This window comes from Lissotriton helveticus (genome assembly GCF_964261635.1).
Source record: "Lissotriton helveticus chromosome 1_1 unlocalized genomic scaffold, aLisHel1.1 SUPER_1_unloc_5, whole genome shotgun sequence".
Classification (NCBI taxonomy): domain Eukaryota; kingdom Metazoa; phylum Chordata; class Amphibia; order Caudata; family Salamandridae; genus Lissotriton; species Lissotriton helveticus.
In genome coordinates this window covers 1,086,649-1,106,358 of record NW_027611692.1, presented here as the reverse complement: position 1 = coordinate 1,106,358, position 19,710 = coordinate 1,086,649, and the positions used below count along the sequence as shown (strand labels likewise).

Here is a 19,710-nt window from a genome sequence, read left to right as displayed (position 1 = left end):
GAAGTGACTCTCCCTCTCATTAACAGGCTTGTAAGTATGGTACACATGTAGAGCTGCAGAGTTGTACAAGCCCACCCGCCTCCCCGGGACCTGTATCTGTTCCAGTTTTATCCTACTTAGATGCACATGCATGGACTTCTTTTTTCTTTACTTCTACTAACTCCATCATTTCCCATCATGGCGAAAAACAATCTAAGGATGGAGCCGATGCCCATAGTCACTATCGTCCAAGGGAGGAGTCACCTATCTCGTGACTACAAAGACTTCTTCCAAGATGACAACATGCAATCATCCGAGCCCACCACCAGGTGGCGATCTAATGCTAAGTGTACAACTCTGCAGCTCTACATGCCAAGAACAGATGCATACTGGTACGTAGAATTTTCCTTACTGGTAAAGTCGGATTTAACATTACTATTTTAGAAAAGCTACTTTTAGAAAGTGGACTTTTCTCTGCTTGTACTGCTCTTTGTGCCTTACACCCTGTCCTAGTACACGTCTGGGCTAGGTGACCGACCCCTTTGTGTATTCCTTCTAGAGAGCCACAGACACTGCAAGAGTTGGGTGTGATTTAGCACTTATCTGCATCCTGATGGGTCTTTCTGGGCAGATGGGTGGAAGGTGCCCTCTCTTATCCCTCACAGGGTAGTAGACTGACCCCATATAAAGGAATGATAACTCCCTTTGGTAGTCTGGAGTGAGTGCTGGGATTGAAAGAGATACTGGTGAACTTCAAAACCACTCTTTGAAGTTTCCCTCACATATAAGGCCCATTTGGACGTAAGTGCTGAGTCTCGGGCCCCATCAAATCCGACTCTTTTGGAGCTACATAGAACCGCTGTCAGAAGAATTGTGGTGCTACACAAAAGACTCAACTGGAGTCTTGGTTACTCCTTGAGTCCACACTCCGCGATAAGAGGGCGTCAAGGAAGGATCATATACCCTTGCTCTGCCTATGGCATCTTTACATTGAAAGTGTAATCTAGAATTTCTTCAGCGCACTTGTCTATGTGGTGAATTAAATGTCTCATTAAATGCCAATAGAATTTCGTGATGGACACACCATTTAAGCTTATCCAGTGTTTTTTTTTTCCCAACAGGTGAAATAAATGCAGTAATGAACAAAAAAAGTGAAGGAATTAAACATCAGTTGTGTAGGAAGTAACGTAAAAACAGTGCACCTTAAAATTTCTTCCATTGAAGGCTCATGGCTCGCCAAAGTCTTTCTACAGCAGAAAATCCAAACTGCCCAATGTGGTCTGTACGTGGCTCTTAGGGATCACCTGATAAACATTCACAAAATAACACACTGACATACTGAAGCAAGTCTGATTAGGTTCTCACTACGAAGGAAGAGCTAACCTAGATCAGAAAGAACACACAGAAGAGAAACCGTATGAATATCTAGAAAGTGACAACGCATTTATTAGGGAGAGAAAGCAAGTGCAACATCAGAAAGTCATACTGGAGAAGAACCATATTGATGGACTGACTGTGGAAAAGTTTTCTTTGCCGTGAAAGCCATAATGCAGCATCAGAGTGTCCACGTAGAGGAGAAACCATATAAATGTACAGAATGTGACAAATCATTTATAACAAATAAAGATCTAAAACGACATCAGAAAATCCACACTGGGGAGAAACCATATAAATGTACAGAATGTGACAAAGCATTTGTAACAAATGGATATCTAAAACGACATCACATAATCCACACTGGGGAGAAACCATATAAGTGTACAGAATGTGATAAGGCATTTAAAATAAATGGATTGCTAAAGCAACATCAGAAAATCCACACGGGGGAGAAACCATATACATGTACAGAATGTGACAAATCATTTAAAGCAAATGGAGCCCTAAAACGACATCAGAAAATCCACACTGGGGAGAAACCATATCAATGTACAGAGTGTGACAAAGCATTCATTAGAAAGTCACATCTAAAGGAACATCAGAAAGGCCACACTGGGGAGAAACCATATCAATGTACAGAGTGTGACAAAGCATTCATTAGAAAGTCACATCTAATGTTACATCAGAAAGTCCACACTGGGTGGAAACCATATCAATGTACAGAGTGTGACAAAGCATTTATAAGAATTGCACAGCTAAAAGAACATCAGAAAATCCACACTGGGGAGAAGCCATTTCAATGTACAGAGTGTGACAAAGCATTTATTAGAAAGTCATATCTACTGGAACATCAGAAATTCCACACTGGGTGGAAACCATATCAATGTACAGAGTGTGATAAAGCATTTATAAGAAATGGAGGGCTAACGCAACATCAGAAAATCCACACTGGGGAGAAACCATATAAATGTGCAGAATGTGAGGAGGTATTCATTAGAAAGTCACATCTAATGTTACATCAGAAATTCCACACTGGGTGGAAACCATATCAATGTACAGAGTGTGACAAAGCATTTATAAGAATTGCAAAGCTAAAAGAACATCAGAAAATCCACACTGGGGAGAAGCCATTTCAATGTACAGAGTGTGACAAAGCATTTATTAGAAAGGCACATCTAATGTTACATCAGAAAATCCACACTGGGGAGAAACCATATAAATGTGCAGAATGTGAGAAGGCATTCATTAGAAAGGAACATCTAATGTTACATCAGAAATTCCACACAGGGGAGAGACCATATAAATGTACAGAATGTGACAAAGCATTTATAACAAATGGAAACCTACAACAACATCAGAAAATCCACACTGGGGAGAGACTATATAAATGTACTGAATGTGACAAAGCATTTATAACAAATAAAGATCTAAAACGACATCACATAGTCCATACTGGGGATAAACCATATAAATGTGAGAAGGCATTCATTAGAAAGGCACATCTAATGTTACATCAGAAATTCCACACTGGGTAGAAACCATATCAATGCACAGAATGTGGCAAAGCATGTATAACAAATCGACAGCTAAAGCAAAATCAAAAGGTCCAAACTGGGGAGAAACCATACCAATGTACAGAATGTGACAAATCATTTTTAATCAATGGAGATCTGAAGCAACATTGAAAAATCTCCACCGGAGAGAGAACATTCAACTGCACTGAATGTGAGAAGGCATTTATTGGAATGTAGCATCTTATGCAACATCAGATAGTCCACGTAGGAGAGAAACCCTATGAATGTGCATAATGCAACAAGATATTTATTACTAGGCAAAGATAAATACTACATCAGAAATTCCACACGATATCAACTCAGGTGCTACTCTTATACAAAATTCAAGTGATATGTCTAGTATTGCACCCATACCTCCTTCTCAATGTATGCTGGGAACTGTAGTTCAGCCATGTATTCAATCTGATGCCCATTCGGTCTCTCTCCTGGAGCAAGGCTCTAATCTGTTGTTTGCGAATGGTACAGTCATTACTCCAGAGTCTGGTCTCGATTCAAGGGGGTCAGAGAGCACTGAGGCCACGGATACATTTTATTCAGTTTCGGATCATTCATCAGCGGAGGAGGATCCGGAGTTTGATGCTGAACTTGAATGGTCTGACTACGAAAGTGAATCAGGGGATTAGCGTCTTAGTGAGGCTTCTAAGGATGTGAATGCTGCGAGCGCTGTTAATACAGTTCGTAAAGCCCCCTGCCCCAAGGGATTGATAAATTCCACCTACCTACAGAATATAGTATTAGACCAAGCTGTAACTAACGGTGGAGCTACACCTGACAATCCCTCTGGCTCGTCAACAGAAACCTGTGAGGAAGTTACCCTCTCAACAATTTACCAAACTATCATCAGCCACAGTGAGGCTACAAGACAGGAGAACATTCGTACACAGGGGGCGTGCCGTAGAATGCAGAACTCCTTGCGCCGAGTGGTGAAAACATGTACTGACATTGCCTCCAGGGTTGGGGAAGCTGAGAGGCGGATTTCGGCATTAGAGGATGCAGTGGTGGCCCAGAAAGAACTCACAACAGAGATTAAGGAACAACGTACTGATATCCTATGGAAGCTCACGGACTTAGAAAATCGAGCGAGAAGAAACAACTTAAGAGTCTTAGGAATCGAAGAAAATATAGAAGGCGAAGATGCTAGGCAGTTCATAGTCGAGCTCTTTTCGGAGGCGTTCCCAGAAGTTACACAATGGGACTGGAATTTAGAAATACAGCGGGCACACCGGTTTCCATTTCAGCAGCGGCAAACCTCAGCTTCTGGTACCAATAAAACCTTCACACGCGCCATCCTGATATGCTTCAACAATTTTCTCGCATGTGAGAAAATATTTGAATTCGCCAGACCTGATAAAAAGCGGACTGCGAAGGGATGTCAATTTTTTGTGCAGCCTGATTTCTGTCCAGCTACAGTTGAGAGGTGATGGCACCTTCGTCAGCTGATGCCCTTGTTCCAGGCTAAGGCTGCTCAAGCCATTCTACTCTTTCCTTCTAAGTTGAAAGTGATCTGTAAAGGTCAGACTAAATACTTTACATCAGAGATATTGGCCAAGGAGTTTCTTGGGACTATCTAGATTGAACTGCCTTATTTAATTTAACTTGTTGCACTAAATTCGGATTGACTTGGGATGGGATGTTTGCTCACTTTAAAAGATTAGTGACTTTAGATGACCTGACAGATAGTTTGCTAGATTTTCTCTCTTTGGCTTTTTTATTTATCTGGCGGTCCGGTCTTCCATAGTGCTTCAACGCAGGGGGGGGTCTCCGGTTCCGGGAGACAGTGGATCTCACCAACCGGACCATCAAAAGGACCATGGTCCTGTTGCTCTACATGGGGGTGGGGGCGAGGGGTGTTGGGAAGGTGGGGGGTGGTTTCGGGGAGGTTTGGGGGGGTTTGGTGGGGTTCGGGGGGGTGTTTTGGTGGCGGGTGCTCAGGAGGCTGTTTCTGTTTCTAGTATCTTTTTTGTGTTTAGGAAACCTGATTGATGCGCTAATGACTCAAATATTGTCTACACTATGTATATTCTTGTTCAGAGGTCCAGTAATTTTTCTGTACAGTACTAATAGTAAATCGAGTCTTGTTGGTTGTTGGTTTTTCTACTTTTTGAATGGGGTGGGGTAGGCTACGCTGTGTCACATGGAATATCTGTGGTTTGAATGATCCCAAGAAGCGTAGGATGTTTTACAAGATTCTCCAAATTCTACAGGTCGATCTAATTTGCTTACAAGAGACTCATATCCCGTGGACTAAACGTAGCTGGTTAAGATTTCCTGGATATGAGTTGGTTGCCTGTTCTAGACAAACATCTACAATCAGGGGTGTAGCTATTCTCCTGAAGAATGGGGTTGGATCTATTAAAAGGGTGAAGGTGGAACATTTTGGAAGATGGGCAATTATTGAACTCTTGCTGAACAGATCTCCATTATCAGTCTGCTCAATATACGCTTCCAATTTAGATGATCCGCAAGTTCTCAGGAGCCTAAATTTGGAATTAGTGGGATGGCCCCATCCAATATTATTTACTGGCAACTTTAATATTAATCTTTCTAATCAATCTCCTAACTTGTCGTAACTAGCCTCAAGTATTCAAGGCTCTCCAAATTCTTTTGTTGGACCATGGTCTTATAGATCTATGGCACTATCACCATCAGGATATGGGTGGATATACATTCTATTCTGCCCCACGTAATAAAATGGTACGCCTTGACTATGCTTTTCTTTCGGATCAAAATGCCTCTTCGGCACACATTGAAGTTGCCCCCAGGACAATATCCGATCATAATCCCATAATTATTGATCTCTCATGGGACCGTCCTACTAACCAAATTAGGCCATTGACTTTCGAGAGCAAGCTCCTTATAGATCAGCAATATCAGGAGCGTTTGGCTATTTGGATTCCAGAATTCTTTAATATTAATAGGGGTACCTCTTCTGATTATATCGTCTAGGATACATTTAAAGTGGCTTTACGTGGGGAAACTAAAAACTTTGCCTCCCACCGTTGGAAACCAGCACAGCAACACACTAAAGATAGACTTGAAGAGTTGCAACAAGCTGAACTTGAATTGTGTAATAATATCCGCCTGGGCCACGATGTATCCAATAGTCAGAAAGCGGTCACTATAGCTAAGTCTAATCTGTTAGAACCTTTGTATCAAGATTTAGCAGCCAAATATGTTCAATTTCGTACTCTAATGTATGAGTTTGGGGAAAACTCAGGCAAGGTTCTTGCAAAGAGACTGCAGCAGAGGGCTATGGCGAACCGAATTGCCCGAATTACAGACCAACAGGGCCGTCTGCAAGAGACCCCGGCGGGGGTCCTTGATGTTTTTGTGAGCTTCTATACTAAATTATATACAGAAGATCCTAGCATGGCTCAAAACCAAGTTGGTCTGGATGACTTCTTTCACCCCTTAAACAACTGGCGGGTAACAATGGAACAGAATGAAGTCCTTTCAGCACCCATTAGCTGGGATGAGGTAGAAACCGCTATTAAATCTCTTTCCAACGGTAAGGCTGCTGGCCCCGACCTTATCCATCTCGAGTTTTATAAGACCTTCTCACCACTGTTCAGACAAGAAATGTTAGCGGTTTTTAGGGCTGCCCAACTTGGGGTTGTTCCTGATTCTTGGCGCCGGGCCACCATTGTGCTGTTTAAAAAGAAGGGCAAAGATGAGCTAAACCCTGCCTTATATCGGCCGATTGCACTCATTAACACAGACAGTAAGATCAATTCTAGAATTCTAGCTTTTAGACTAGCTCAAGTTATAGTCCCCTTGGTCTCAATCCGGCAGCATGGTTTTATTCCCAGAAGGAACACAACAGATCACATTCGGCGCGTCATTGCCCTTCTTGATTGGGCTCAGGCTACGAGCTCTCCCCTCGGGGTGATCCTGTTGGACGCCGAGAAGGTGTTCGACAGGGTCTCCTGGGGGTATCTTTGGGCGGTAATGCGTTGGAAGGGATTCCCTCCCGAGTTCATCCAGGCCCTCCAGGCGCTTTATCTGGCTCCAACCGCCGCAATTCGTATCTCAGGGAAAGAATCTGCCTATTTTTCTATTAGTAGGGGAACTAGACAGGGCTGTCCCTGTTCCCCCCTACTATTTGCCCTGTTCATCGATCCCTTCCTGAGTATGATCAAATATTGCCATGGGATTGCTCCAGTCAGGGTTCGTGGGGTGGACTACAAGGCATTGGCGTATGCCGATGATATTGTTGTACTAACTGATAGTGTTGGCTCTTCTTTTTCAGCGTTAGAGAGTCTCGCGTCTCAATTTGGTGCTATGTCTGGGTATAAGCTCAACATCTCAAAGACCCAAATAATTCAATCCTCAGCTATGCCCCTCTCGCATGTTTCTATAATCAAAGAGGCCACATACCATGGGGTTCAAATTTCTGCCGATGTTGATCAGATTCCAGACCTAAATTACCTCCCTGTAATTGATTCGCTTCATAGGAAACTTGAGAGAATGGACCATCTGCATCTTTCTTTATATGGACGTTGCAATATCCTGAAAATGCTTGCTCTCCCAAAGTTCTTTTTAGGTCCACCCCACTCGTAATCCCTAATTCAACATTAGTGAGAGCTGATAGAATATGTCAACGATTTCTCTGGGGGGTATCGCAGGCAGAGAAGGCCCGCTAAATGGACATGTCTCCCCCGGGAGCGAGGAGGCTGGGCCGGTCCTAATCTGTTATATTATTATTGGGCTGCCTTGATTCAGCACTTTGGCCTCCCCCTTCTTGGGGATAATGTTGAGATTTCAATCTGTATGTCCCCATCCATTTATGAAATAGCACTTGGGGATGCTGCCAAGGGGGTTATAACACGTGTACTGGAAATCAGTTACTTAAAAAAAAACTAATTTAAGATCTGCTGGGCCTTATTCTCTGTATGGCAGAAAATTCGCTCTCGTCTGGCTATTCCAAAACTTAATTATTATACCCCATTAGACGCCTCTGCCTAGCTTCCTCCAATATTTTATGATGGTTTGATGATGAAATGGAGGTCTTTAGGGTTGAAGGGAATTGGTGATTTAGTCCAGTCCGATCATTTGGCCCCTTTTTCTTTTTTGAAGGGGAAATTTCACTTACAATCTAGCTATTTTTTTTTTTTTAATATTTACAGATTAGAAGCTTTTTCGACATGAACCTCTCCAGGAACCCCTATCTGTATGTTAAGATCAATTTAATTGAACCAATTCGGAAGGAGTCTAGAATTAGCTCTCTGTACCAAAGTCTTTTGTCTGAACTTCCGGATGACCTATCTGCTCAGAATGCAAAGTGGGCTGCTAAATTTGGTGTTCCAATATTAGACCTGGAATTTTCGCTTGAACTAGCTAGATCCGTTCTTGTCTCTGGCTCACTGCGCACTCAAAGTCATATGGCCATGTTTAACTTGTATCATACCCCTGCAAAGATAGCTAGTTGGGGGACTCCTAGATCAACTAGCGGGGGCTCTTGTCCTAGATGTAAAATGGGCTCTGCTGATGCCATACATATGTTCTACTCATGTCCCAATTTAAGTTCCTTTTTAAACGAAGTGGAAGTTTTTCTCATCAATCACTTCTAATTCCGGTTAAGATCTCAGCGGAACTAATAATAATTGGATATGAATATTCAACTGGTTCTCAAAGAACACACCATTCATCAGTGTTTTTGTTCATTGCAATGGCTATGATTAGACTGTGTATAACATCGCAATGGTTAAATCCTGAAACTCCTTATAGCAATAATGAAGGGACCCCCTCAAGAATCAATAAGGCCAGGGAAGGGAGGGGAATGAAATATCACAGAAAAAACACAATTTTCCCTCTATGGCCACACAAATCTAATAAACATGTATCTCTAGTTTATAACAAGATAATGGTGACAAAGACAAAGCATTTCATTTACTTCACAAAGTGAAAAGTTTATTTTAGTGTCTCTGATTTATTCATAACCTGTTTATATAAAGATTTATTTTCTTCTTTTTTATACATATAACATTTTTCATTTTTTTAGAAAGGAGTTTAAGAACAAGAATTTGAAATATATACAATGAAAATTCATACACAAGAAAAAAATATTTTTATACAAAAAAACACCTAAATATATACGTCCCTGGTAACAGAAACTATGTCACACCATTCTTACACATTCACACCCTAACTGCATACAACTATCTGAAATAAAGACACTGAATCTTAAATGACAGAAAATCTCTGCCAACATGAAGGTCTCAAAGATGAATTTTGAGACCCCGCACTTGGTCGACGCGCGTTTCGGCGGCTCAAGGCCACCTTCTTCAGGACCTCTTCCAGATCAAACAACCCAAATATCCAGGGAACAAAAACGAGGTATGTGTATATGTATTCAGGAAAACTATCCTGCGGTTAGGTCCTGTATTTATTATAGGTTTCCTGACTTATGCCTCTTGTAATATAGCATTCCCTAAAGGAGGATGCTGAAATATCGAGTTGAAACTCTTCACCAGGTAGAGGTATTATATTCTCCTCAACTGTTGGAACCGGCTCGTATTCCTATAGTTGTAATATCTTCAATAAATGACTTCCTTATCCCATTAATGGTAACTTTGTCCAAGCGTCCGTGTCTAAACATCAGAACCTCTTGATTCCAAAACGTGTATACGCCGACATGCTCTTATCCTTGTCAACCCGGTGAGCGAAACTCCTACCTTTATCCATTGGAAAGCTAGGATGCTTGCATGGTACAAATTAGAGTCACCGTTGCTGTTGTTGAGGGAGAGGAGAAGACGTTTATTGGCATTTAAGAACCGGGCTCCTCTTGCAGATTCGCTCTCGTAACTGCTTCATTCTATATTTAACTGCGTTGTGTACTCATTTGGTTATGTATATGTATATGTTTTTGTATCAACATGTACTTCTAAACTATGTACTTTGTTCTATTGTCTCCTGATGCCCTGTTTTTCTTTTTGAAAATTTAAATAAAGCAAAAAAAAAAAACAAATTCCACACTGGTGAGAACCGATATGGCTGTACTGAATGTGACTTAGCAGTTATTACAAAGCAATGTTTAAAAATACATCAGAATGTTCACACATGAAAGAAACCATATAATTGTACAAAATGTGACATAGCATTTATTCCAAATGGAGGGTGACCATTCAACTGCACCGCACGTGACAAGTTATTTATTATAAAGGGAGAGTTAAAGGAATATCAGCGTCCACACTAGGGAGAAACCGCATGAATTTATAGAATGTAACAAGGGATTTATTACAAAGCAAAATGTAATACAAGGTGAGGAAATTCACACTGGGGAGAAAATATGTATGTTCTGAATACTACAAAGCATTCATAATAAAGGGAAAACTGAAGCAACATCTGAAAATATACATGGCAAGAAATCCAATGTATGTACAGAGTTTATTAAAATCTTCCACAGGAAGAATACGCTAATGCAGCATATACAAATCCACACCAGGGAGAAACCTTATTAATGAATAGAATGTGACAAGGGATCGATTACAAAACAAAATAATATATCAGTATGTTCACACAGGAGAGAAACTCTATAAATGTATTGAATGTGACCTTGCATTCATCAATGGAGAACTAACTCGACATCAAAAGTCAACCCTGAAGACCGCACTGAATTTAGCAAGGCATTTATTGGCAAAGGAGAGTTAAAACTGCATCAGCAAGTCCCCACTGAGAAAAATCTATATGAATCTACAGACTCAATCAATCAATGGGTATAAAGCGCTGCAAATCATCAGTGAGGTTCTCAAGGCGCTGGGTGAGGAGTTGTTGTCCGGAGGGGCCGATCAGTTGAACAGCCATGACTTGAGTCCTTTCCAGATTCAGTGATGAGGCAGATCGCCGGTGCAGGGGGAGTTCATTCCAGGTCTTTGCAGCCAGGTGGGAGTAAGAGCGAACTCCGTTCCTTGTGCCTTAGACTCTAGGAGTTTAAGCTAGGAAGAGGGAGGCGGAATGCAGGTATCTGGCAGGGAGCCATCCAAAGATCTTGCGGCGCATGCGCATTGTGAGGAAACAGATGGCGGAGATCATAAAGCCATCTTTGACCTGCCAAGCTCTGCCTCCCCTTCCCAGGTCAGATTGGAATTTGGCCTTCACCACCAGAAATTCCGGGGAATGAGCGGTTTCATTAAACTCTGTCATAAAATCCGCTACTCAAACCCAGGTACCCTGAATAGATTATGCTGGGATGAAATTAAGGACCAGTTGAACCTCGAAACTCCAAACTCCTGGGGAAGCTTTTTGAGAACATCTTTGGCTGAGTTGGAACTAGAAACAGTTTGGTAAAACAGGGAAGAAAGAGCAACCTTCGGCAAAGCAGCAAATATCGCAGCAAAAAAGAAGTCCCTGTTGGCTGACTAAAAGGCGATCATCAAGTGCCGGCACGGGTGGACAGTCATTAATTCCTACAGATGTTTAAAGCCTCAAGCATACTTATCTGCACACTTTAGCTTACAGCTAAAAAAGAGCTTTATAAACTTTCGATTAGGCTTGCACGTCTCAAAGGACCTGTATCCATCTTGGAAAAAGACCTTTCAATCAGAGACGTGTCGATTATGGGGCTTCAAACAAGAAACTCTAACTCACATATTATGTGCCTGTCCAGCAGTTCTGGTCTAGAGGAGACAGTACCTAAAACACATCTTCCAGGATCTGAATATTCGTTCAAGCAGGCAAGCGGTGATACGATGGCTGGAGGGCACATCCATCATCCTCGCTTGCCGGGGGGCTAAATTCATGGCAAAGGTTAGAAGACTTTTACAGCAAGCTGATGGGGAACATGTACAACAAGTGGACCCATGCAACTTTGTAAAAGCAGAACTCCCATGAGCTGCCATTGGCCAAAATAAAAGGACAGGTCGGGAAATCACCATTGAACAATGGGGTCTTACTCATATCATTGTTCTCCCTAAGGGGTTCGTACAATGTGAATCCTGACGTTCTGAGGTTAAATCTTAGCCCTTTTGGTGCTGTCTTATGCTGCCTATTTTACTGCCCGTTTTTCTATGCTCTAGCCAGGAGCCGAGGAAGGACTACATTGGAATATAGTCCTAGAGCTATACTGGTTTTATGTCAGGAGAACGCCGTTAAAGTAGGAATTCTTATAAATTAATTTTGTTGTTAATCATTTTGTATTGAAGTACATGAACCATGGTATTGTGTTAAACCAGGTGAATTTTAAAACAGGATTGTAATGATTTTTGTTAAGTAACTTTTAATCTACTCCAGGGGGGTATTGTAATGATTTTAATTAATCAAACAATAAAAAAAAATAGAATTTGAGATGGCGGAGATCATGTTGATTTGCTTCTTCATAGAGGGCTTGTTGTCCAGGAAGATGCTTGAGTCACAGGGATGGTCGGTAGGGGAGGGGAAGAAGCCAGGTTCTGCTGACCACCATGCGTTGCTTCAAGGAGATGCGTGGTTACTGAAGATGAGGACTTTTGTCTTGTCCATGTTCAGTTTTAGGCAGTTGTGCTTCATCCAGTCAGTAATGTTGGCCGTGCACCTATGAAAGTTGTCTCTGGAGGTAGTGAGGTGGGTCTAGTCGGTGTAGATGGCCTTCAGCCCGTGCGACCTGACAATGTTTGCTAGGGGTGTCATGTAAGTGTAGGAGAAAGGGGCTTAACAGAGGATCCTTGTGAGGTGCTGCAGATGATGTCCTTGGGTTCAGGAGTAGGGCGGGAGTCTGATTGAGTTTTTCTAGGGAGGTAAGAGGTGATCCATTTGAGGGCATTTTCTTGGATTTCGATGTGGTTGAGCTTGTCGATCAGGATTTGGTGGGAGACCATGTTGAAGGCAGCTGAGAGGTCAAGGAAGATGAGGGCTGCAGTCTCACTGATGTCCAGGAGGGCTCTGATGTCATCTCTGGCTGCTATCAGGACAGTCTCTGTGCTTTGATTGGCTCGGAAGGTGAACTGGGAGGAGTTCAGTAGGTAGTTGTGCTCCAGGTGTCTGTTCAGCTGCCTCTTGATCAACCTCTCGAAGACTTTGGCTGGGAACGAGAGCAGGGGCACCAGTCAGGAAATTTTCAGCTGCTCTAGGTCTGCTGAAGGTTTTTTTCAGGAGGGGTTTCACTTCTGTGTGTTACCACTCTTCTGGCAAGGAGGCCATGGCGATGGATCTGTTCAGTGGTTTTGTGAGCTCTAAGCTGATTGCCTTGCTCCTGAGGTTAAAGATAAGATGGGGGCATGGATCAGTGGGTACCCCAGAGTGCATCAACTTCATTATAGAGGTGGTATCTTGTGCGATGAGGAGGTCCCAGGAAGCGGCTGGAGTTTGGAGTTAGTGTCAGTGGGTGTGAGGAGGTTGAGGCTGTCACTTGCAGAGAGCTGAGATTCAAAGTCCCTTAGATGACGGCAATCTTCTAATGGAAGTAGTCAGCAAGCATGTCACACAGATCCCAGAAGGGAGTTATGATGTTCGCAGTGGACGCAGGGTTGCTGAATTCCCTAACAATGGCGAAGAGCTCATTGCTGTGGTTTGAGCTGATCTCTATGCAGCATGTGACGGCACTCTTCTTCGCTTCTTGAAGGAGGAGGTGGTAATGGTTGATCGATGTCCTGAAGTGGTGTAGCGCACTGGATCCTTACTGGTATTCCATCTTCTTTCTAGCCAACAACAGTCTCATTGAGAGGTCTAATGTTCTGGGGTAAACAAGTTGACACACTTTGCGGATTCTCTGATCTTGTTCGGCATGGTGGGGGTGACATAGTCGGTGATCCAGTCTGTGAAGTTCTTGTTGGCCTGTTCATGGTTTGGAGCTGTGTCCGGTCAGTTGACATGGAGAGTGTTGTTCCAGTTCTCATCTGAGAGAGTCTTCAAGTTGTGCTGAAGTGTGCTGGGTGGTTTGGCTTTGGTTTCTGTAGCCTTGTGCCCTGTTATGGTGAAGTAGACAATGTAGTGGTCGGTCCAGGTGAGTTCTGTGACATAGTGGTACTTGATTGTTTTGCTGAATACGAAGATGGAGTCAAGCATGTACTCTACGATGTGTATTGGGTCGATGATGAGTTGGCTGAGGCCGATGCTCATGCTTTCTATTAGGTTGTCAGTGCTGGCATCGCTATGGTCTTCCATGTGGAAGTTGAGATCTGCTATGAATATGTAGTGTTCGGAGACAATGGCGAGTTGGGTGATGAAGCACGGGGTGGCTTTGTAAAACTCGGGGCGAGTTCCTGGAGAATGTGACAAAGTGTTCTTAATGAAGTAACCATTTGAATGTAAAGAAAGTGACAAGGCATTTATTAGAAGGTTACGGCACAGCCAATGTACCATAGGAAAGCCCACCCGGGGAGGAACCATATAAAGGGCCAAGGGTATGCCCAGACGTGGGTCCTGGGCTCACTGTGCACTGGATTCAAGCTGACTGATGAGGAGTGATTCCCCAAAACCGGTCCCAGGATGCTTGTTTCCGGTCCAGGGAAGACCTGGCTTTGCCGCTCGAGCTGGACTGTTCCCATGAGGAGCAGGGCCAATGGTTTGCATATGGCAGGTTCTAAACTGGCGTGGCATTGTGAGCAAAAGAACAATGGATGTAAACAAGATCTCTTGACTGGGGGGTGAATGTTTGATTTATTCCGAATCCCGTCCCGAATCATTTGTGCTTCTTTTGATTATGTATATAAGCACCATACAAATTTTAAACCACCAACAAAACGCAAGAGACAATAAATAGATTTTATTAACTCTATGCTCGCATTCTTTGATTGAGGTGTTCTGCGATGTCACTGCTGGTTGTGGTGACGGGATAACACATCCAGTTATGTGTCCTGTTTACAAAGCCGACTCATGGTCACTAAGCAGCTTGATAAAGCCCTTTTCCTGTCCCAGAGTCTACTATGATAAATTGTCATGACAAAGGCAATAGCGCTATACCACGCTCCTCTCCGACTGGGCTACCACCAAGTAACAAGGATAACAAACATAATACTACTGAACTGCATGGGCCCATTTGGTGACTGAGGAGCCACAGGGGGAAGTATGCAAAATAAATCCTCAGTCCTTGAATGGACAGACGGGGCAATTGATAAGTCAGTGTTTCACCATCCTGAAGACATCAATACTTGCATAGAGGCTATAAAAAAAACTGGTTGCTTCGCTTTACTTGTTTATGAAAGGCTAACTGGGCTGTATTCGTGAGCAGGAAGCAGGAAGACGCCGCAGCACAGCAGGCTAGAGAGCGGTGCTTGCTGATAGGGAATTGTTAACGCTGGCAATTGAGCGGTGCAGGAAATAATCTTGGATAGTTTGTTTTGTTTCTAGTGCCCCAGATAAGGAAGACGGGGAAACATTTTGGTGAGTGAGCTGAGTCACCAAAAATCTTCAAATATTAATTGTGGACACAACGCTGGTTGTGACAAGTGTATGGACTGCTCATAGATGCTGCAAGGAGAGAATCTTTAACTTTTTATTTCTACATTTCTTTATTTAGTGGCAATTAGATTATCTTGCTATTATAGATAATAGGTGCCGCATCGTTATTTGAGGTGTGCTACTGTTGTTCTCACCTACGGAGGTCTCTGGGGGCTGCCTGATTTCGCTCATTTGACCCGGAGTGGAACTTTAGCTGCGAGGGGGACACGGCGGCATCAGTGCAGGACTCAAAGTCCCAGGAGCACTTGGGCTATCCACACACATGCTCCTCTCCCTGAGTACCGCCCATCTCCCATTGACGCCATATAGCCAATCACTTGAGCCGCTGTGCGGGAGCGTCCCGGGAGAAGCCCGGGAGAAGGGCGGGCCCGTTTGAGCCCGTTCGAGGACGGGACGGGGGCCACCCTCTAACAACGACACGCTAAGTTCCCCTCTGCAGCACTCCTAACGAATGGGCAGCTGGGCCTCCACTCTGAGTGTATATGAATCTCCAGCGTGACCCTGCACGCCTCACCAACGGTCTGCGAGCAGGATAGGAGCCGACGTCCTGAGGTGAGTGTAAAATTAGTTAAATGTATATAATAAAAACGAGGAATCTTAAGATTAGAGATTAGGTGGGTTTATTAAAACCTCATCCCATGAACAGCCAACAGCAACTGACATGGTGAGAATTTCCAGGCAAGCATATTCTCAGAACATAGAATGTGGGTAAAGAACATTGAGGATTAAAGGGGAAGTAGGCAAACATCACACATCTCCCTCTTATACAGAAAAGAAAATTAAAACATCAGAGCTCCTTCTTATACAGAAAAATAATTAAAACACCAGCGAAACAACAGGAAAACAACGTCTCAATAAAACTCAAACTTAAATATAATCTTTCAAATTAGATGGAGCTTTCCGTGCTCTTAGACTTCTCCTGGAAGGAAACGTAGACCTGTGAAAAGGAAAGTTAGTGCTTAAACGAGTACCAAAACACCGATTGTCATCATGAGGAGAAACATCAGCATTAACAACAACAATTCGACTCTTATTCCACATTCTACCATCATCAGTTTTGACAGCATTTTTAAAAATCTTGACAACCGATCTAATGTCAGTGTACTTGGACCAAGGTTTACATCCTACAGGGGTCTTTATTTTTACAAAATCACCCACCTTGACCTCACATGAAAATACACGTTTCCTGAGATCAAAGTTAGTTTTTCTAGCATCTTGTTTGAGAATTTCCTTAGTTCTCCAATCACTAACATCATTATCAACAAGACCTTTGTTAAGGCACATCCACCCAGGACACAACAACGTGTTGGGAACCCTCCCTTTGAAAAGCTCAAATGGAGACCTGCCAGTAGTAGAGTGGGGAGCAAAACGATAAACATTAATCCTGTCCTGCAAAGTAGACTTCCAATGTAACCCAGAGGAACGAGCAAGCTGTATAGACTCTTTCAGAGTCCTATTAACTCTCTCCACAGCACCATTTGTTTCAGGATGGTAAAGAGAACATCTTTTATGATTAATACCACATTTCTTCAGATAGTCAGCAAATAGGGAGGAACAAAATTGAGGACCATTGTCAGATAGTAGACTGTTAGGAAAACTTTCCTTATTAAATATAGACTCTAAGAATTTGATGACAGAATTGGAAGTAATTTCCCTGACTGCAGAGACTTCAATCCATCTTGAGTATAAGTCAATTAAGACAATAAGATAAGGGGTATCAGAAACCCCAGAGAGAGGACCAAGAATGTCAATTGCAACCTCATCCCATGGGTGAGCAGGTAATGCCCTCTTCACCATTGGCATTTGTCTTGTCTTTAAAATGTTGTCACTAGAGCAGCATTCTGGACATTCACGGACCATTCTCTCAATTTCTAAGTCCATGCCAGGCCACCAGAACTGCATGCGAAGAAACTCTTTAGTCTTGACTATGCCCAAATGACCACAATGAGCATGTGACAGCAATTTATTCCTTAGTGAATAAGGAGGAACCAGCTTAGTTCCACGAGTTAACAGACCATCACTCACCGACAATTCATCAGCAACCAACAACCATGGCTTGTCTAAACGAGAATTATTCTTCAAAGAAAGAATAACCTTTGAAATATCTTCATCCTTTTCCAACTCAGATCTCCATTCAGACTCGATAATGGCACCATCAGTCACCTCACACACATTTACAAAATCTTCTGAATCACACACTTCATCTTGCTCAGAGTTTTCATGGTCAACCAACCTAGATAAACAATCTGCTGATTTATTCGCAACTCCAGGAATATATTCGACTTCAAATTCAAATTCTTGTAAGGAAACAATCCATCTTCTTATCCTAGATGAGATTGCGTCTAAACCTTTTTTTGAAAAAACCTCCTTTAACGGTTTATGGTCAGACAAAACACAGATTTTGGTCCCCCAGATCAAATTCTTTAACTTTCTTAGTGCCCAAAAAATTGCTAAAGACTCCTTTTCTATTACAGAGTAATTCAACTCCGATCCCCTGAGACAACGTGAAGAACAACATATCAAAGAATCTTTTCCATTTTTCTTTTGTACTAAGACTGCACCAAGTCCTTTGTCACTTGCGTCAGTGAACAACATAGTAGGCAGACCAGGGACAAAGGCATGAAGTGGCGGTGCCTTATTCAAGTCTTTCTTTAAGTTTAAGAATTCAGATTTGCAATCAGGTGACCAATTAAAAACAGAATTTTTTACTGTTAATCTTCTTAAGTTATGTGTTTTCTCTGCAAAATTAAAAATGAATTTTCCATAAAATTCTACCATACCCAAAAAGGAAAGAAGTTCCTCTTTGCAAGTGGGTTCCTTCACTTTATCAATAGTTTCCACTAATTCCTTTTTTGGAAAAACTCCATTACACGTGATACGATGACCCAGATAATTAACTTCTTGTACACCAAATTTGCACTTCTCCCTTTTTAAAGTCATGCCAGCACTTTCTAACCTTTTCAAAACCATGGAAACTCGAGTATCATGTTCATCAGCACTGCCACCATATATTAATAGATCATCTTGGTAGCACTTTACACCAATTAGCCCTCTCAAAATTCTTGACATAATCCTCTGAAAAACTGAGGCCGCAGAAACCAGGCCAAACGGCATTCTTTTGAACTTAAAGATACCCATCGGTGTAATAAAGGCAGTTAAGTCCTGGCATGAATCATCTAATTCTACCTGGTGGTAGGCAGAAGTGAGATCAAGGGTGGTAAAATATCTAGCTCCTTCTAAAGTGCAAATCATTTCATCAATGTTAGGAAGTGGGAACCTATCGACTACCACCTCCTTATTTAATGACCTCAAATCAATGCAAAGGCGAATTTCACCTGTGGGTTTCTTCGCTATGACAACAGGAGCAAGCCATTCTGTAGCTTCAACTGGGACAATGATGTTGCTTTTGATAAGTTTATCTAACTCATCTTGTACCTTAGCCTGTTCTGAGAGGGGAATTCTCCTAACTTTAGCTACAACAGGGATAGCATTATCTTTCAATTTGATCAAATGTTTATACCCACGCAAACATCCTAGCTCATCTTTAAAAACATTTGGAATTTTTTTAGCTAAAGCAAAAGACAAATTTACATCACTTGTTGTACTAGGAGAATCAGATATCTCTTGAATTTGAACTTGAGGAGAAGCATTGGGATCAAGAGTGACACCCAACTGTCGTTGATGTAACCAACCTAACAATGCATCTCCTTTTTTTGAAATATATACTTTTCCCACAATTATACGAGATCCCAGTTCAATTTCAGCCAAAAAGTATCCCAACATAGAGATTGGTTTTTCACTATAACCTAAAGGAACAATGTCACATTTAAACATTTTTACGTTTCCTGCAAATAAATTATTAAACATTTCCTCATTTATTATAGTTATCCTTGAGCACGAATCAAATTTTAAGTTTATCATGTTATTTTCTACCTTGACCAGAAATGAAGGATGATCCGATTCACCATCATTCACCTCAAAACAAATTGATCTTACATGAGGCTGTGACCATCTTCTCCTAGGATTATCATTGCTTTGTGGCTTTGACCTGCAAAATTTAGCATAGTGACCCCTTTTATTACATAAGTTACAAGTTGTTTTCAGAGCGGGACAAATAGGAGAATTAGCCAAATGATTAATTTGACCACATCTAAAACAAGAGAACCTAATATTTGAAGAATTCATTTGTCTAAATGTTTTTTCATCAAGATTTGTCCCATCAGTTTTTTTAACTTGACAAATCGTTTCATCAACTTTTACTTCTTCTTTAGAGTCAGAAACAGAAGGTTTATCTTTCTCCTTTTTAAGTTCACCAACACATTTCGTCATATGTTCGACTTGTTTAGCAATCTCAAGTACCTCTTCAAGAGGTGGTTCATCCTTTAACCAAAGTTCTTTTCTTATATCA

At 42.0% G+C, this 19,710-nt stretch overlaps 1 protein-coding gene across 1 annotated transcript in view; it reads left to right on the top strand.

Moving 5' to 3' along the window:
- LOC144806130 (uncharacterized) overlaps nt 1-4,681 on the top strand; it is a 32,010-nt gene extending 27,329 nt beyond the window's left edge. The window contains exon 2 of the mRNA XM_078672561.1: nt 1,101-4,681. Coding sequence (XP_078528687.1) covers nt 1,527-2,891 — 1,365 coding nt within the window. The 5' untranslated portion in view covers nt 1,101-1,526 and the 3' untranslated portion in view covers nt 2,892-4,681. The remainder of the gene's footprint in view (nt 1-1,100) is intronic.
- The last annotated feature ends 15,029 nt before the right edge of the window (nt 4,682-19,710 follow it).